Source organism: Meleagris gallopavo, chromosome 8 (genome assembly GCF_000146605.3).
Source record: "Meleagris gallopavo isolate NT-WF06-2002-E0010 breed Aviagen turkey brand Nicholas breeding stock chromosome 8, Turkey_5.1, whole genome shotgun sequence".
Taxonomy (NCBI): Eukaryota; Metazoa; Chordata; class Aves; order Galliformes; family Phasianidae; genus Meleagris; species Meleagris gallopavo.
This window is the reverse complement of record NC_015018.2, coordinates 29,797,868-29,817,222: the sequence shown is the minus strand read 5'-3', so window position 1 is coordinate 29,817,222 and position 19,355 is coordinate 29,797,868. Positions and strand designations below refer to the sequence as shown.

Here is a 19,355-nt window from a genome sequence, read left to right as displayed (position 1 = left end):
GTGTTTTGTGCAAGGGAGGGGAAAGCAGTTTTGAATTAACTAGGCTTTTCAGTGCAAGTACTTGAAATGAAATAAAATGTGTACTCAAAAGCTTGCAGGCCACTCATAGACTCTGCTGGTAGCCTCAGCTCAACTCTGGAGCCAAAAGCCAGGAAGCCCTAAAAACCTCAAAGATATTCTTTATTTTTGAGTTCAGGCTTGGAAGTGCCTGAAAACCTTTGGTTTTTTCTGTGTTTTAGTCTAGGCTTCCCTCACATTAGTTGATTCAGTCATTGTCTCCTGTATGAATAAGGGGGAGCTGAGGAATGTACTATGCACTGAGTTTGCATGGTCTCAAACCTCCCAGTTCTTCAGAGCACCGTGAGGCCAACCTGGAGTCCAAGACACCAAGATTTTTGTCTCAGGACAATCCACACAGCAGAGTGGCCCCAGAGATACAGCTTCTTGAAGCCTCTTGTTTTTTTTCTTAACTAGCATCCAGGCTGAGCCTGGCCCATAATGTACGGCTCCTTTGTGGTCTCTGAGACATTCAGGCAAGAAGCCATTCATGGAATATGATATATTTATGATCCAGACTGGGAGGATTTATGAGGTAAGCAGGAGAGATGAGGAGTAGGAAAGATTGGGGAAAACAAATCAAATCAGGTGGAGAAAATCACATGAAAATTGCAAAGAATACAAAGGCTTCAGTCTCTTGTTGGCTTTAGAAACCAAGTCTCTAGTTTGTGTTTGTTACAGCTTTTTGTTGTGTATCATGAGGCTAGGTATGAAAGGAAAAGGAGGCAGAGAGGAGGGGAAAGCTTCAGGAGTCTCCAGATGCACTTCCAGCTCTTGGCAAAGACACACATGAGCCACCCGGCCCCGTTTTCCCCATTCCTCCCTCAGGGTAGCAGTCACTGCTTTGGCTTTATCTGCAGTTGGTCATACTCTTAACAATGACTGTTTGTTCTTTTAATTTATAGCATAAACTTTAAAATACGCTGCAGTATTTTACAGCAAATCCCATCCTCCTCACTCTGGAAACTGATGTTTAAACAAAAACAAAACAGGAAAAAAAAAAAATTCATTCCAGTAACTGAAAAAGAGGAACCAGTATTTCTTTAAAGTGTTCCCAGGGCTCTGGCAGAGAAGAGACTGATTCATATGTCCAGGAGAAACCCAGGGTCTGTGGGGAAATCGTAACCAGGCTGCAGCTTCAGTGGAACGTGTTGTTTCCCAGAGACTCCCACCCTGGTGAATTGAAATGTTTGAGGTGCAAATTAACCTGAGGCTTGCACAGCATAGCTAGGGATGTTTTTCTTCTTCAAGCAAGTCATCAATAAGGAGCCGAATCCAAACCGAGCAAATTCTCACCCTAAAACCCAGGTGGGCAGCTTCCAACCTCACCCCTCTTGATTAACAGAGGTTGATTCAGGTATGCACTGAAAAGTCTTGATACATACGTGCAGACAAAAAGCTCTTAGTCTGGAAAATGTGCAAACGAAATGGCTTTTAACGTGGGAGGCTATGGTGTCATCACATCTCAACACTGAACAGCCCTGATAATTTCATAATACCCATCCCACCCCTAACATCCAACCTCAGAGAGTTCCCAGCTTTGAAAACAATTCAGAAGGAGGAGAAAATGGAGTAAGTGCGTGAGAAACCAAATGAGAAGTTTTTGAATGTAAATTTGGAAGAGCAGACCATGCATGATCTAATAGTCCTGACTCTTTTTGCAGTTACCCAGGTCTACCATAAGATCTAAATTCCACTCGAATTCCGTACCCAATTTCTATAGACCTTAGCAGGCAGTTAAACTAAACAACTGTGGAACAGAGGTAGTGAATGGCTTAAATGAAATTAAAGGTATATTTTTGAAAACTTACACTCTTACAATGGAGTGAACTTGCATGGAAAGTACAGGGATTGGGGCCTGAAAGTGTTCTAGCTGTAGGTGACAGTTATTTTATTACTGAGATTTCAACTGAATCCCACTGGAATGAAGCAGAGTTCAGCTGAAAGCAGCTGCCTGTTTTATGCAACATCTTTTAATGTCTTAACAATGGTTGTGAAACTGTTTGGTAATGACTTTTACTACTCAAATTAGCTTTAAAAGTAGTAGGTGGAATAAATCAGTCACATTGCTATTCATTTCTTTAGTCGTTGCAATACTTTAGTGGTCTCAGAATCAAACGGGGGACATCTTACTGTTTGTTTTGATAATCTCCATTTATGCTGTCTTCAAATAACCTCTGTTGCTGAGACATCACATTCCTTGTTTTAAAAACCCACTCCAGAAACTGATAAAGTTGCATTCCAAGTGGATCTGAGCTAGTAATGAGAACCGCATGGGATGTAATAATTGTTTGCTTATTCAAGTCCCAAATTACATTTCAGATCATTCATTGCTGTAGTTCTGAAGTAGACCAGATGAACTCTTATTTTTATTTTTAATTGCCAGTGCTGGAGGTGCTCAGATGAGCAGAGTCCCTTTGCAGAACTCAGAACAGAGCCTAGCAGAATGAGGAGCTGATCTCAGTTTGTTGTCTATATGGTTGGTTTCCAGCTCAGAGGAATTTCTAAGGCTGGACAACACAGCAATAATTTCAAGGCATCCATCTGTTGCTTCGCCAGTAAATTATGTGGAATTATGTTTTCTTAATCTTCAGTCCCGGATTGTTTTCCAGTTGTGTGAGGGGTTGTGTTCTTTTTAGGGCACCAGATTCAATTGAACAGAATTCCCTGAGTATTTCATAAGTTACTGTAAGAACGAAGATAAAACAATCTGTATGTGACCAGTATCTAGATAAGACATTTCCACACGTAGAGATTGTGCAGGAGTGTATATTTTCCTGATTATTACAGATTATTTTGCTGCATACGTTTCCATGTTGATCCTTTTCCTAGGACACGTAGTACAGTAGCTCCTTTCTTCAAAAAAACACTTTAAAAGTTAACTGCATGCAACTGGCTGTTATGTTAGTCACAACATTTTGATACTGCTATTTCTTTTAATTCAGGAAAAGCAGGAAAATCTTTTGTTAAAAGATAAAATTGTTTTGAGTTTATTCCAGTTGAAAAAGTAGTTCCTTGTTGTTGGAATTCAATTGTATTCTCTCTCTCTTTTTTTTTTTTTAATCTGTTTTCTTTATAAGGATTCAATTACTAAAAATATTAGCACAGCCAGATATAAAGAGAAGCTCTTAAATCATGGAATCACAGAATGGCTTAAGTTGGAGGGGATCATCTAGTTCCAAACCTCTGCCATGGGCAGGGCTGCCAACCACCAGACCCCTCCCCAAGTCATATATTAAAAGCTTCATTTATATATAGTTGATGTCATAGACACTTTTAGCTTTCACTTCTTCTTAGTCTGAAGATTGACTTAGATTATACCAGGAGTTATTTAAACTGAATATATTCATATATGCTTTTAGAGCAGGCAGCTGTACACAGTAATTCCATGACTGATAAATAGTGGATCATGCATTTATATTACATGTTTATGCCTTTGGGGAAAGATTTTATGTGAGTATAGTGGATATTTTTTCCCTCAAGGAAAGTGATCGATGTGGAAATGTCTCTTTCTTGTGGTTCAGCCAAAACATCAGTCTGATCAGCAGCCTTTAATCAGACCGTGCAGGGAATTTCTCAGAAGTAGTTGTCCGAAAAATCCAGCATTTCAACAGGGAATGATGTTTATATTTCGATCTTGACACTTGTAGCATTTTGAATATTCATAGGTGTTAACTGGAGGGGACTGAAGATTTCATCTTGCTTTGTTCTTTAATTAAAGAAAAACAAAACAAAAGAAACCCTGATTTTAAGGGTCCTTTGTCTTTCCTACAAGGCTTGAAAATTTTTCTTGGACTTTCTGGCATTAAAGAAACAGTATGATGAAGATAGAACAGACCAAGGGAAATCTCTTGCTTCCTTTATAATTTACCTCCTGAAAGGATGGATCTTTTTGTTTTTCCCTCATCACACTCATCCTCTCCCATAAATGATTGCCCTTTCCCATGCTCCACATCTAAGTTTTCTGCCACTGCCATGTCTTGGGAAGTTTGGGGAGTTATTGGGCAGGGAAATGTAAACCCCTCAATAAAGATATGGCCCGTATGTTCAAAGCTGCGTGATGGCCTTGAATATTTGATATGCTGAGAAAGCTGGGTGGCCAGGATGGATAGGCTGCTCTGAAAATCCCAATCTGCTTCTGATATTCATGAATGGATTTAAAACTGTGTGCATTTAACAATTGTATTGCCATAGCTGGTAAGTTCATAACACATTATGAGGAATAGACAATAGGACCTTGGAATGGGACTGTGTATTTTTAGTTGCTTTCATACTTTGACCACTATTACATTTATTTTTTTTTTCTTATCTGTTTAAGGATCATTCAGAAAACCCTCTAGGTGCAGCAGTCACCCTGGCTCATGAGCTGGGCCACAATTTTGGGATGAATCACGATACGTTGGAAAGGGGCTGCAACTGCAAAGCATCTACTGACAAAGGAGGTTGCATCATGAATCCTTCTACAGGGTAAGTGTGAGGGTGTGGTGCTCCACTTAGAGTGGAAAACAGTTTGGTTTTGCGTCTCAGGTATTTTTAAAGGAAAAATGAAAGACTTCAAGACCTGTCAAATCCCTTTGCAGTTATCCTCCTCAAGCTGAAACAATTATACTTGTTATCAGTGCAAGACATGTACCCTTGTACTTCTCTATTTCCATATTACCAGTGTGAGAGACAGAAATGCTGTATCTTAAAAGCTTTTCTTAAAAGCAAACTGGATTGCAAGTGGTGAATCAGAATTTCAGCCTCTCTCATCTTGCCAACAGATTATCATAGTCATAATAGGAAATGAACGATGTCCCAAGGCCAGGACTAAGATGACTGTGTAGGAAATAAAGCAACACAGGAAATATATTATTATTATTATTATTAGACTCTCTGAAGTCTTTGTGTTGTGCTGAAGAGGTTTTTAGTTTTGCACAAACTTTGGCATTTGACCCTTTGTTGATGTGCAGTGGTGTTAACATATGAGCAGATTTGTGGACAGAGAAGTTTGGAGTTTTTGTAGACATGAAAAGCACAGGTGCCATAATCAGGTAACTAATTATAGCTTGCTCCTCTGCATTTTAAAATACGACTTGAAAATGAGCAATATAATGAATGAGTTCTCCATGTCCACATTCAGACAAGAACCAGTAACATAAAAATTGAAGAAAAAGATGAGGTTTACCAAAGTTTTCTGCTGGAAAGTGGCATGCTGGAATGGATAGCCCACAGAAATGTCCCTGTCTGTGACTGGAAGCTGGTAGGAACCAGTCAGGCAAATATGTCAGCAGCATCTGGTAGGTGCAGCTGGATTTGCCATGGGGCGAGTGGATGGTCTAGTCTGATCTTCTGGTGTGTCTTCCAGCTCCAACACTCTCTGCGTGTGCCTAAACCTTTTATATTTATATATATATAAGTGTGTGCTTAAAAAACCTCTTTTTTTTATCAGCTCGGCTTGCTTGGAAACTGCACGTTTCTGAGGAAGGAGGGCGATATGGGAGAGGGCAGGGATTGCTCCCTGCTGCTCAGCCAAACAACAGCTTTGGCACCTCTTCAAAGGCAAGCTGTCACTCTCCTTCAAGGCAGAAAAAGGGATTCTGGCCAGAGGCCAAACACAGCAAGTTAAGAGAGAAACAATGAAAAAGAGAGTTGTGTGCTTAGAGGAGAATGAGAGTGGTTTGGGAGAGAAAAATAGCTTGGCTCTTCTGAAACAATAGGTAGTAAATATCCCTACGGAATTGCGTTCTGCAGCAAGTCAGGGCTATTAAACACACTGTGAAAACAAACTGAAGGTGGCTCTGAAGTGAGGTGATATGATGGTGGGTATGCAGAGGGCGGGCAACTCTGGGCTCTGAGCTCCAGAATGAGGCAGGCAAGATTTTGTCATCTCAGCTGAGCTGCTGGCTGGGCGCCCAGTTGCCCTGCTTTGGGGAATAAATACTGGAGATGCAACCAGGACAGAAGTTTCTAGATGCTCTCCGAATTCAGCCTGCGGACATATCTCTAACGTGAGGTTAGCTAGCTTTTCTGTGGGTTTCAGCACCACGGAATTATAGAATCACAGAATGGCCTGGGTTGAAAAGGACCACAGTGCTCATCCAGTCCCAACCCCCTGCTATGTGCAGGGTCTCCAACCAGCAGCCCAGGCTGCCCAGAGCCACATCCAGCCTGGCCTTGAATGCCTGCAGGGATGGGGCATCCACGGGCTCCTTGGGCAACCTATTTCCACTGCAGCCCAGTGGGTTTATCAGAAGGTGTCTCTGATATGCCAGTCCAGTCACTTGGCTCTGGGCAAGGCCAGAGCAAGGTTGTGTCTGCTCACTGTGCTCCTCCAAGCAACTCAGCTCACTTTATCCCAGGTTTTCAGCAGCACCCTTGTGGCTTACCAGCAATGCTGCCTTAGCAGTGCCATACCCAACACCAGCACTTCATAGGTATGGAACTATGAGGTGCACCAAAGCTTTATCGTGCTCTCTGGATTTTCACCAAACTTTATCTACAACTTAAGCCCAAGGAAGAGTTGTGACATTCACAGAAAAGAGTGTACTGGTGTGTTTGCAGTGATTATTGAATTATAAATGGAAATTTTAACATTGGGTTTGTAGCCTTAGGCTTTACCTTCATGCTGTGCTGTCGATATGTAATAAGTATTCCAGGAGAATACTTTATGCCTTAAGCCAAACTGCATTTTACCAATTTAAAATTAACACTTTCAATATTTACCCAACATCTGACCAACAGTAGTATTCCTCTGAGCACCATTATTCAAGCAACATCGAACAGTTCTCAAATCTGCAAGTGTCAGTTAAGAGAAGGTCAAATTAATATTCAGACACTTTTGTCAGTGACACAGCCAGTGTGATTGAGTGCACCTCCAGCAAGTTTGCAGAGGACAGTAAGCTGCAGGGTTTGGTGCGTGCAACATACGGGAGGGAGGGATGGGATGCCATCCAGGGGGAGCTTGTGAGGGCAAAGCTCTTGAAGCTCAACAAAGCCAAGTGCAAGGTACTGCACTTTGGTCAGGGTATTCTCAAGCACAAACACGCTGGACAGAAAATGGAATGAGAGTGACCCTGCGGAGAACTTGGGGTTTTGGTTGATGAGAGCTCAGTGTGAACCAGCACTTTCAGCCCAGAAATCCAAGTGTATCGTGGGCTGCATCAAAAGAGAGGGGTGGCAGCAGGGCAAGAGAGGTCATTGTCCCCCTGTTTTCCCCTTGTGAGACCCCAGATGGAGAACTACATCTGGGTAAGAGGATATGAACCTGTAGGGGTGATTCCAGGGAAAGCTATGAAGATGATCAGAGTGCTGGAGCACTTTTGTGAAGAAAGGTGGAGGAACTGGGCTTGTTCAGCCTGGAGAAGAGAAGGCTTTGGGAATGCCTCACTGAAGCCTTCCAGAACCTGTAAGGGGCCATCAAGAAAGGTGGAGAGGGACATTTTACAAGGGCATGTAGTAACAGGACAAGAGGTAATGGCTTTAAACTAAAAGAAGATAGATTTAAGTTTGGCATAATGAAGCAAATCTTTGTGATGAGGGTGTTGAGGCACCAGAGGAGGTTGTCCAGAGATGCTCTGGAAGGCCTCACCCCTGGATATGATCAAAGCCAGATTTGAGTGACTGAATCTAGTGGGTGGCAACCCTGTCCACTTCAGGGGATTGGAACTAGGTGATTTTTAAGGTCCCTTCTGCACCCAAACCATTCTGATTTTTCTATGAATCTATGATATTCCCTACTTGAAAAACATCAAAACACAGAACATGTCAAGGAAGCTAAATACATTTGGAGAGAAGTTTGTTCTCTCAGTGTACTTGCTGGCACTTGCACTGTGCCTTTCTAATTTCTGTTGGTTTAAGCTAAATTTAATACATAAAAGAAAAAGGAAAAAAAAAATACCTTGGGCTGAAGTAAAAAGCATGAGCTGCTGAGAAGTCCTTATCTAATCTCTAAAAAGGGTAGGAAATATCTGGGCTATAACAAAAATGCCTCTGCAGACTTGACTTTAGAGTCATTGGTGTGGTTCTGCAGCAAAAGGGAATGTTTGAAGACTTTTTACTTAAAAATGATTTCATTAATTATTGCCATCTTCTTTCAGTTCTTATGTTTCAGTCTTTGAAGAGGTTAGCACTAAAAAGTCATCTTGGAAATTACTTCTTGGTGGAAAAAATCTCCAGGGATCAGTCTGGAATTTAAACTCTAGTGGATCTATCCTTTAATGAGCTTCCTAAAGCTTTCACTCCTAAGAGATACCAGCAAGATGTGTACCTCTGTTGTGCGAGCAACAAAAGCCTTAAGGACCCAGTACTTCAGCAGAATATATTTTGTGTGGCATAGAATTAAGCGTATGAAGCCAAACCCAGAATTTGTGGCATTCCAGATCTTTTTGAGACTCAAATATCTCCTTTGGAAACCACATAAATCCCATTGTAGAACTGTGTGGGTTTTTACTGCAAAAATAGTATCAACAAGGAAATGTTTAGTATTATCACGTTGTTCTCTTTTTATCCTATGTTTTAATGTTATTCGTTCATTTCTTTTAGTTGTTTTGACCATAAACAGTTTCAAGTGAAAAGAAGGTGATAAGGAGTCTTAAAGAGATTTGCAAATGTTCTTATTGTGATTGCAGTATCTGTAAACAAAGGAACTACGCTGAGTCAGCAAGGCCATCTCACTATTCTGCTTGTTTTCCAAGTATCTCCCTAAATTTTTCACTCTTAGGAATGCAAATATTCTTCCTGACAGCTACATAAAACCAGGAGAGTTATAGTGAAATCCAAGGCACTGCTCCAGGTTTATATCACTGCAACTAAACAGAATTTACCACAAACTGCGGAGCAAAATTATGCCAACTAACTGTGATAAATTCTTTAATAATTTTGAAAATGTACTGTTTATGTGCTGCTTCATCAAAATGATGCACAGTTATCTCCCTAGTGGTTGAAACCAGGTGAGTTTCCCCAAACTAGTTGAAAGCTTCATATACATTTGAAACTTCTAGCCTAGCCTTAAGGGGAGCCAAACGTTTCTAGCTATCCATCTTCCCTCCAATAAACCTAATGGTTTATGCTTCGCCTCACCCATGTCTGAGTCCTTGCCAAGACCACGCTCTTCTAATTTATGTATGGGGGACTTGCACAGCCGACTGCTCTTCAGGGCAGATGAGTGTACTGTAAGTGTGATCTTCATTGCAGTTAGCAGAAAGTATTCCTTGATGCTTCTCCGTGTTTCTCCTGCAGCTTAGGTGTTAAGGAGAGCCCAGGAATCCACAACGGGTAACTAATCTTACCAAGCACATTCAAATGCTGAACCTGCTATAGCCTCTAGCCCTTCTCTGAGCCCGGTGACAAGGAAAGCTGCTTTCCTTGTCATCTCCCAGAAATGTGTTGCTCTTATCAGGATCAGGAGAATTATTGTTGCTGTTTCATCTCGGCCAGAGGTAATTGAGATGCCAGGCAGGCTGCTAGGGTAGAGCAGTTTGTTTCATCTCTTTTTGAACTTCCACATACAGTAGTAGGTTCTCACCATGCAGACAGAAAAGGAGATGACTGGAGAAGGGCTGCTCTTCTCCCCTCCAGCCCCCTTTGCGTCTCGCTGTGGGAATGTTGTACCTTTGAAAACAAGGATCAAGAAACAGCACTGTGTGTCCAGTCTCCCAGGTCCTACCACACACCAAGCATAGCCTGGCAGCAGGTCATGTAAGTCTACTCTGATTCTTATTTTTATCTTGGCTCTGTGCTGCTTTTCTTCAGTGACCATGATGAAGAGATGAAATGCAAAATAACTGAAAAGAGTAAATCATTAGGAAAATGAAAATACTGTACTACTAAAACACTTTTTTCAAGACATGGATTCAAGTTTGTGGGTTTTTTGGGGAATTACAAAACCCAACGTGTTGAGAGAGGGCTTGGCCATTACTGTTTGCCTGGCAGATTTTTAAATAAAAGAATATCTCTTCATCAACGTTTGTTTCAATCTAAGCTCCTCAGCGGTTCTGCTTTTCCTCTGTTCTGATAATTGCCTTGTCCAGGACATGTGCTGGTTTGCATCCCAGCGATGACATGTGTGTAGTGATAGGGATGGGGGAGATGTTTGGTGCCACGCAGGAAGGTCTGCATCAGTAACATAAACAAGGAAGCAGCTCCTCCATGATAACTGCTCTGCACAGCAACAACACTCTGTCATGTTCCTTTTACTGTGATGTTGCTTTAGAAAAATCAAAGAATGAGATGAATCCTTCTATGCCTGGCTCTTTTTTCCAGTTCTTATCTCGGATCTTGTGTTACCATTTCCATTTTCGTAGCTAGAGTTTAAAGGCAGTATATCTTTCTGATTTGGTCAGGCTTTAAATTCAATTTGCTCAGATAAATATGACTGCATTTGTTACAGGGAAGTGGAGCTTGGACTGTGACTTGGACTATGGTGGAAATGCCCGTGTTTTGCCTTTGCTGCAGGATGCCTTGGGGCTCTACTGCAGCCAGGGACCAAGTTTTTGTGTGGTGATCGTAAGTGAGGGAAAAGGAGAAATGTGATTTAAATCAATTCTTAAACCTCTCAGATATCGGTCATAATTTTAGAGGATTTTTGTGGAACTGTGGCTTGCAGTTGAAAAGAAAAACTAATTTTGAGTAATTGCTTTTCAGTGCACAATTTCACATTAATTATTAAGCTTCGGAGGCAGAGTCTGGGGAGGAGGACAGTCAAGAGAACATAGTAGTAGTTGAACTGGGGAGGTAGAAAAACAGTGGTTTGTTTACTGTAGAAATTTGCAGAAGACTTTCTTTTAACAAACCCAAAATGCGCTCACTGTTGCCAGCATGTTTTTAGGTAAAATTTATACCTTTATGGTTAGAAGTAAAATAAAAACCAGCAAGAAGGTACAGATTTGTGAATGGGATTGAGAGCAAAATGTGATTTACTAAGAATTGTGTGAGTGACGTTCCCAAACTAAACTAATTGAACTATTGCTGAGGAGAGATGGAGAAAAGTTAAAGATAGGAAAGACCATCAGGAGAGTTTCTTTCAGATACTTGGGGAAAAGAGCATCAGTACCTACTATATTTTAATTCCCCCGGGGAACAATTAGGTATTCTGCACTGGACACTGAATATATTAGCTATAATCGAGGCTAGATGAAATATTTAAGTGAAAACGTACTGTTCTTTCCTTAGTAATAGTACCAGATGCCTACCTCTTCATGATTGACTAAAAGGTGATGCCAAGCAAGACCCTTAGTAGCACGGAAGATGTCATAAACGAAAGTTTTCTCGCTTGCCCCTGGTGATAAGTTGGTCTGTGGGTTTGCTGCGCAAGTGCTCTAAGCACCCAAGAATTAGGTTAGGAAGCATTTGTTCTTTGATGAACGCTTTAAGCCGTTTCCCAGCTGTTTTGAAACTGTAGCTCTGTATGATCTAGGAGATGCAGCTATCCTTGAAAGGCAGCTTTCCCGCAAGTGAGAAACTAACAGTAACATTTGATGTTTTACTTTCGTGCATAAACTTTTGATACAGATTCTTACATGTTCAGACCTCCAAGGTTTTTTCCAGTGGTTTTCATCTGTGTAAGGGCAGAATTTTCTGTGTGTAATTGGCTCTTGAGGAGTTCAAGCCATCGCTTTGCATCTTCTTCCCCGAGCCATGAGGGTCGAAGGGTGCTCTGGAAGTGCTTCCCAGAGCCACTGAAGTGTCAATGCTTGGGCTGCTGGGACTGGGTGTTTGTTCCCTCTATTAAAATAAATCTTAGATCGTGGGTGTGTGGATTATGGAATCTGCATACAAGTTCTCTGTACATAACCCGTAGTTATTTCTGATTGTCAGATTATACCCACAGCAAACCAGTGAAGTAGTGTTTTGGGCAGTACGCCCTGTGGATCTAAGCTCCAACTTGTCTTATTGCTGTGTGATGGTTTATTTCCACCTCTGATCAACTGGACTAGAGCTTTATAGGGCTATGTGGTTATCCAGGTCATGGAAACCATCCATGTTAAATGTCAGGGCAGAAGAATGGTGGCTATTACGTGGTGATCTGTTTGGTAGCTGAAGCACGCAGTTATCCTGGTGTAGCTGTGAACAGCAGGATTGGGGCAGAATCAGGACATGCTCAGCAGCTTCTTTGTCCCCCTTCACCACCAAGGGATCAGCACCCTGTCTCTAAAGCGTGTTGTGCAGTTCCTGTCTTTTGATGATGCTGAAGGTCTATTCTTCCCTGGTGTATCACCCATTGCCATTAATGAGACTTAAGATTGCACATCAAAAGAAGGCTAGTGACAGTAATGATGGTTTTATAATGCATAAATATATATATTTGCATGATAGATAGGTGGTTGGTGTCTCTTGGAGAGCCATTCTGCCCAGAACATTCAACTCTCAAAGGCTTTTATGGGGAACTTGTATTTTGTCATCTGCTTTTCTTTGTTGTTTTCAAATGAACATAGAACAAAATGTATTTAACTATGTTACAAGTATGCAGCTAAATATATAAAACAAGAAGTCAAAATTTACTAAGGACAAGATAGGAAAGAACTAACCATACTCATACTCTACTACATTCAGTATTAGTCTCAATCACTGTACTTTTACAAAAAAAATCACCTGAAGAAAGCAGGATAATGGGTTCCCTTGGTTTTTCACTGCTGAAATACAGTTTCTGGAGTATATAGAGCTGTACATGAAAATGTACACTCTTTGGAGATCCATAGTAGCTTCAGGAGCCAGCCAGGCATGCCATGAATACAGCATCTTGGCTTTGGTGCCAAACACAACTTAAAGCAAAAAGCATCGACTCCAACACGTCTGTTGGAGTCAATATACACACATAGCTCAAGTGCTAAAAAAAAAAAAAGAAGGCAGACGGTCATGTGATGAATGGGATGGAGACCAGAAATACAGTGTGGGAAAGGACTTTTTAGTTTACTGGCTGATGCTCTTTTGTCCTTGCTTGGCATCTCGCAGTACCTTCTTTAGTATTAGCTAATCAAGCCATCATTAGTTGCACCGTATTTCCTGACCCCTCTCAGTTTGTTTGCAGTTGTGCAGACCTTACTTTGCATTTTTCAGTCTGGCAGCTTGGAGACTTCAATCTGTGGAGTCAGCAGAACTATCTGCAATTACCTCTGTTGCGAGTTGAAGAAAATGAAATTATCTTTAAGATATAAACAGTTTCTAATTAAACTCTAAAGCTGCTTATGTTTCCAAACTGGTCTGAGCTGAGCCCGAGTAATTTAGCAGATTGCATTCTGGTCCTTCCTTTAGTAGGAAACAGCCATGAGATTGCAAACCAGATTTATGTCATTCCTTTTCTTAACTCCAAGTAGCCTTATATCTGCAGTCCATTTGGCATCCTTTTTGGTTAATAATTTCCATACATTACAGATATATTTAATTGTTTTAGTAAATAAGATCTGTGCATTAGTAGCATGGGTTAAAATTCTTTGCCTGTTTCTTAGTCCTCTGCAGGAGCAGATCACTGTTAGCAATTAGCACACAGAGCTACAGGGCAGCTCCTTATATTAAAAAAAAAATAAAAAAAAAAAGGGGGGAAAAGGGGATCTTTTTAGTTTAGGTTAGTATCCCACATCTCAGGAGATGTGCTGTTAGAAATGAAAATATTTTTCTTTTTTGGTGTATTCTAGAAGAGGACTCGCAGAGATTTATAGCACGCATTTTCTGTAAGTGAAGCTGACAAGCAGAGAGGTTACTTCTCAAATGAAAACACATTTTACTTCTGGTCTGATTATTTATAGCAGATACTTTAGGACAAGTCATGTTTTCTACCGTGAGATGTATCCAGAATGGGCACAGCTTTACTGGATTGGATGCTGGCATGTGAGAGTTCAGCTGCATTTTGTCTTGTCAGTGTAATAGCCATACAAAATATAGCTCTGTAAGGGACATTTGTCTCCTGTACTACTGCTGTTGCCATGACCCATAAGAAGAAATCATGTAAGGACATTTTGCTTTATCTTGGCTTTCTCTTTCAAGAAAAAAAAACAAAAACAACAAAACACCACATATCAGACTGCAGGGATAAACTAGTAGTGCAGTGCATGGAGAATTGTGTGCAATGTCCAGTTATAATTGGTGTTAACAAATTCCAAACTCCCAGAGTATAAATGGAAACATACCTTAAAGGGCATATTCTTAAGGTCACGTGAATGCTTTTTGGTGCTGATTTTTTTTTTTTTTTAAAAAAAAAACATGTGTTGTATGCCCTGAAGCATTGTAAGGAATTGATGTTGACTTGGAAGTCTGAATCACTGCAATTAAATGATGCCTACAGCTGCATTTGCCACAGTTGTCATAGGAATCACAGAGCCTTTTTTGTCTGGGATAGATGCGCAAAAAGTTGAGTATTCAGAGAATGAAGATGTCTGTTTTACCCCCAACAATGACTCTTTAGAACTGAATGCTGCAGTCACAGTGGTGGGATGGAGATAAGCAACCACCAATTTTAATGGGAAGTCACAGAAAATAGAGATGTGAAATAACTTGGGCTCCTAAGGAGCCTTCCTGGCTTATTCTAAAGTAGCGTGGAATTTGTGTTCATCACTGACATTCTCCTGGCAGCCGGTTGGCTTCAGATGTGAAATCCAAGCTGCATCAAAGTTGGCAGGAAAGCTTCTATAGACTTCAGCATGCTCTGGATTTCATCAGGATTCTATGGATCCCTTCAGATTTTTTCACTGGCTTGCTTAAGGATCCCTGAGGCACAAATCACAAATAGATCTGTTCTTTTCTGTTAGCTTGATATGATGATTACATGCAGTGCTGATACTAACTAGCTTATTTTCACTTCTATTTGCCTGATGTGGTACAGGTGATGTGGGGAAAAAGCTGCTTTTTCCTCAGCTCTTATCTTGCAGAGCGCACACTAGGAAGGTGGAAATGCTGGGAGATTGCAGCCTGATTCCTGGCCTTGTTAATGCCTCACTTATCTTTCCTCTGGATCTTCTGAAAGAGGAAAAAATTGAGGCAAGGTGCTTGCAAGTCAGATACTCCTGTCTTGGAGTCCTGATTTATTAAGAGACTGGGTAGTAAGGCCATTAGGTGAAATCAATGCCAGTCTGTCCCCCAGGTATATATTCATTCTAGTGTTTTGCAAAGCTCAGACGTTTTTCCCTAGGACCCTTGTCTCTTGTCTTTCCAGCTGTCATTTCTGTAAGATTCTTTCTGCTAATGCTTCTGCTGCTGCTTTTCCCAGTGAGCTGCTTCCTTGTGAGATTTGTTCAGAGATGCTTCCCAAATCTCCTCTTCTTGGCCTTGCTTCCTCCTCCAGAGGGTTTTGTGCTTCTCTGAGTCTTCTTCCCTTAACCTGCTATCGTTTGAATCTACACCTAATGTGCAGGCTTATCCTAGCCCAAACCCATCTGTTGAAGCCAAGTAAGTACCAAAGTATGGCTGGTCTTTAAATCAAAGAATCATGGAATCATTAAATTTGGAAGAGACCATTGAGATCATCAAGTCTAACTGTCAGCCTACCCCCACCATGCCCCCTAAGCCATGCCAATCAGGACTACACCTCCGTGGTTCTTGAAAACCTCCTTGGGTGGTCAGACTGTCTCAGCACCACCTGGGAGGATAACTGTGCTTCTTTTGTTCTTCTGAGTGTGATGCATCATGAGTTGTGGTTAGGTACACGTTGGCAGAACAGGAGCTTGCAAAGGTGAAATGGGTAAATGTGCATAAATATCATGGGTTGATTTTCCTCTATTAGCGCTTTGGTTTGCTGCTTCCTTTGGTTTGGTTTGGATTGCTTTTTGAACAGTGATTTTGTTCTGCTCCTTCACCTGAACATATGCTCTGTGAAGTGATCCTCTCAAATCTCTGTTCCCAATGTCAGATTTAAATTTTTTTTTGTCAGCTGCTCTTGACGTAATTTAAAAAAAAAAAACAATTCCAAGGTTTTTCAGAGGACAAAAATCAGAATATAACTTCCTACAACGAAAGCTGATTATAAAATCACATTGGGAATATATGAAATGTCACCAGGACACGATGCTGTCGTTAGCATTTCAAGCCGGGTCAAGCAGTGTCTTTTATCCAACAAAAAATTGGTGGCAAGGTGACCTCCAGCAAGGTATTTTGAGCAGTGAGATGGACCGTTTATTTGCTTATTTCATGCTGAGGATGCTGAGTTTTCTGCAACGAACGCAAACACAGGGAATTCTGGTGGTGCTTCTTACCTCTGGATTCCTTCAGGGCTGGCAGAGGTTGGAGGCACGGGATGCCTGCTGCCCTGATTTCCTTTAGCCTAGGACCAGACCTGACCTGGCCTTTTTATCCCTCCCTCTGCTATTTGTTGCATTGGATTAACCTCCAATTCTAAGCAGTAGATTGTGAAACCCGAACTCTCAGCAATCCAGCAAATTTTTATTAATGAGGTAGCAGTCTAAAAGGAAACAGAGCAAAAGATGAGCCAGAGGCAAATTCAGACTGATTATAGCTACTTTCCTTGGCTGCCTGGTTTCCAACAGGAAGAACAGTTGTCTGAGTTCAATTCCCATAGAGCTTTTGCAATGCAGATAACTCCGGCGTATCGTCAGAGTACTGTCAAGATTGATAAATCGGTTCGGTATTGCTTCACCCCAGAACAGAAATGAAAGTCACAACAGGCCTCTCAACGAGAAAAAACTTCTCTGACTGTACATTCATCAAAGTAAAAGTAACTGCTAATAATGTTTTATTTGGCAGTTTTGTGGCTGCAGAAATATCAGGCCATGACAGTGTATACTGTATAAAACCATTAAGTGTTGTTCCTTTGCAGAAAGTTTTTTTTCCTGGACCATTCAGCCATTTGTTTCATCATTGCCTTCTGCCCTGAAGTTCAACATTTAGTACTATAAATCTGCCTTTCCAAGTATTTCAGGGAGTTAAATTTTCACCTTCAGATTAATGGGAGAGGTCAAATCTCAGCTAGGACTGTGACAATCCTGTCTGGGCACCTGAAGTAATATTGCTTGAATGAAGTCTGGAAATCTGCATTATTCCCAAGGCTAAATGACAATGAGCCAAAAGCATTTGTGAGTGAAGTTTAAACATTTATGTTGAAAGACTTTATTTCAATAACCAAGGCAATTTCACTGTAGCACAACAGGCAATTGCCACTACATATCAATTAATTTAATCACTGGTGTGACGTTCATGGTTATTTATTGGAAGTGTAAAAACTACCGTAGAGTGAACATGACAAAAGCTGTGGGAGAGATCCAGGCTTGCTTTTAAATCACTGACCATGAACTCAGACAGCAAGAGCTTTGATGTCATGTATAACTACATGGCCCAATTCTGTGCTCTACTTTATTGATGCTTTAGGGATTAAAACTATAAAAGAGGAGCTATATAGTGAAAAAATAGGCTGGAAAAAAGAAGTATGAGTTTGCTTTTGAAGCAAACTTCAATACTTCATGTAGATTAAAACAAAATTGCTTTTTGCAAGATTTTTTTGGGGAAGGAATCTGCAGCTACCTTTTACTTCGATATGCTTGTGAGGTCTACTTTAAAACTATGTGTCTTTCTCCCTCAAAAGTACTTATAAACAAAGTATAAAGTATATATTTAAATAATAGATTAACACGACTTCCATTCTGTGGCACTTGCCTAATTTTAAACAATTGCTGCTGAAACGTGAGGGGTATGAAATGACAGGTAATGACAGAACTTTATACATTAAGAGATCTATAGCATTTGAAAACCTATTTCAATATCAAAGGAAATGGGATTTATCTCTTGCTCAGTGCCCTGTTCTGTGAGGTTCTCTATGATTACTAATTCATTAACGTAAGACACTGCACAGAACAGCTGAAGTGTCTAAAAATGTCATCTAATAGCAAATTCCGTTTTGTTCTACTAGGCTCATATCTCTTAGGAGACCTGAAAAGTTGTTTTCAAGAGATGGAGAGCAATAATTATGTCTAGAAGGCTAAAACCAAAGAGGATGCCTTTATGTGAGAAACAATTATGTCAATTAGATCGGGAGATAGAGGAGGCTGGCAAATTGTCATGGCTCCTTGAAATCAACACCTCAGTGGGTCTGAAACCACTGATTTCTCTTGAGTTTCTAAAGTGTTACTTTTGTTTTACTCTCTCTACCGCTGACAGTGTGCCAGTACAAAAAAATCACTTGTATGTGAATTAACAGAAGCAAAACTATCTCTATATTTTAAGTTTAAAAAGTTGGGTTTAGGTTCATAGGTAAGGCTGGGATTTGCAATAGGAAACTGACATGTTGGTTCTTAACTCGTTCTGTGGAGCATGAACAAGAGGGAGCTCAAACTTTCATCTTCTACATTCAAAAGTAGGACCTGAGTTGCTCTTCTCCTCTCCAGCTCAAAGTGAGCCACTCTGCAGCCAAAAATCGACAGTTTTGCAGACTAAAGAGAGTAAGTAAAAACATATAAGGCTACCCAAGACATCCTGCAGTTCTCTGATTGTGTGGTTTGCTTAAGAACACGTTCTAAAGAGCAAACTCCTGTTACCATTGGCAACTTTTTACATTAAAAATTCACTGAATAAAATTAAAATGCAATTTGGAGTGCAGCACTAACACCCTAATCTTTTCTTCCAAGAAAGTGTCTTTATACATAGGCTACTCTGACAAATAAAAAATACATATCCTTCTTTTTTTGTCTTCTGTTCCACCCAGAGGTTTGTATTCAATAGGAAGGTGAAAGCCTCTCCCTGCTTGACTGAACACTGCTGTTGGTGTGGACCCTTCCTTAAGAGAAAAAACAGGGTCATTGCAGCTGTGTATCTCGAGGAATCCTGGGGCTGATGGGAGATAGAGAGGTGTTCAGTTAAGACATGGAGTTATCATGAAAGGTGTTGGAAATTCAGATGCTTGACTAGTGAAATTTCTGACTGAGAGCTGGAGATGAGCCCTGCTCTTGTCTTTGAGCACCTTCATGCTCACAAAAACATTGCTGGTGCCTGAGCTGTTCCATGTAGAGCCTCTCAGGCATGATTTTTCTAGCATTCCAGACAAATCCAGATCCCATTTTCTGCACCTTTGGTAATTAGTGAGTCAACAGTGATTTCAAGAGGCATGTACAGGAAAATCAAAATGCCCTTTTAAAATTAATATAATCTCCAATTATTGTATTACCTCAGGGAAGAAGGCCCTGTGGTACTTAATAGAGCTCTTTGGGGCTGTTGTGCATTTTAATTGAGTGAATAATTGTAAAACACTTCAGGGCTGTAGGTGAAAGGCTCTGTATAAACATTGCTATAATGCTGAATAATCAGATTGTGATATGAACTGGAATAAATGAACCCTATAAATAGATATATAATGTATGCGTGTATGTATATATACCAACATTTCG

At 40.7% G+C, this 19,355-nt stretch overlaps 1 protein-coding gene across 1 annotated transcript in view; it reads left to right on the top strand.

Moving 5' to 3' along the window:
- The window catches only part of ADAM12 (ADAM metallopeptidase domain 12), a 112,601-nt gene that overhangs the window by 75,454 nt on the left and 17,792 nt on the right, over positions 1-19,355 (top strand). The window contains exon 10 of the mRNA XM_010714924.3: positions 4,376-4,524. Within this exon, the coding sequence (XP_010713226.1) occupies positions 4,376-4,524 (149 nt within the window). The remainder of the gene's footprint in view (positions 1-4,375; positions 4,525-19,355) is intronic.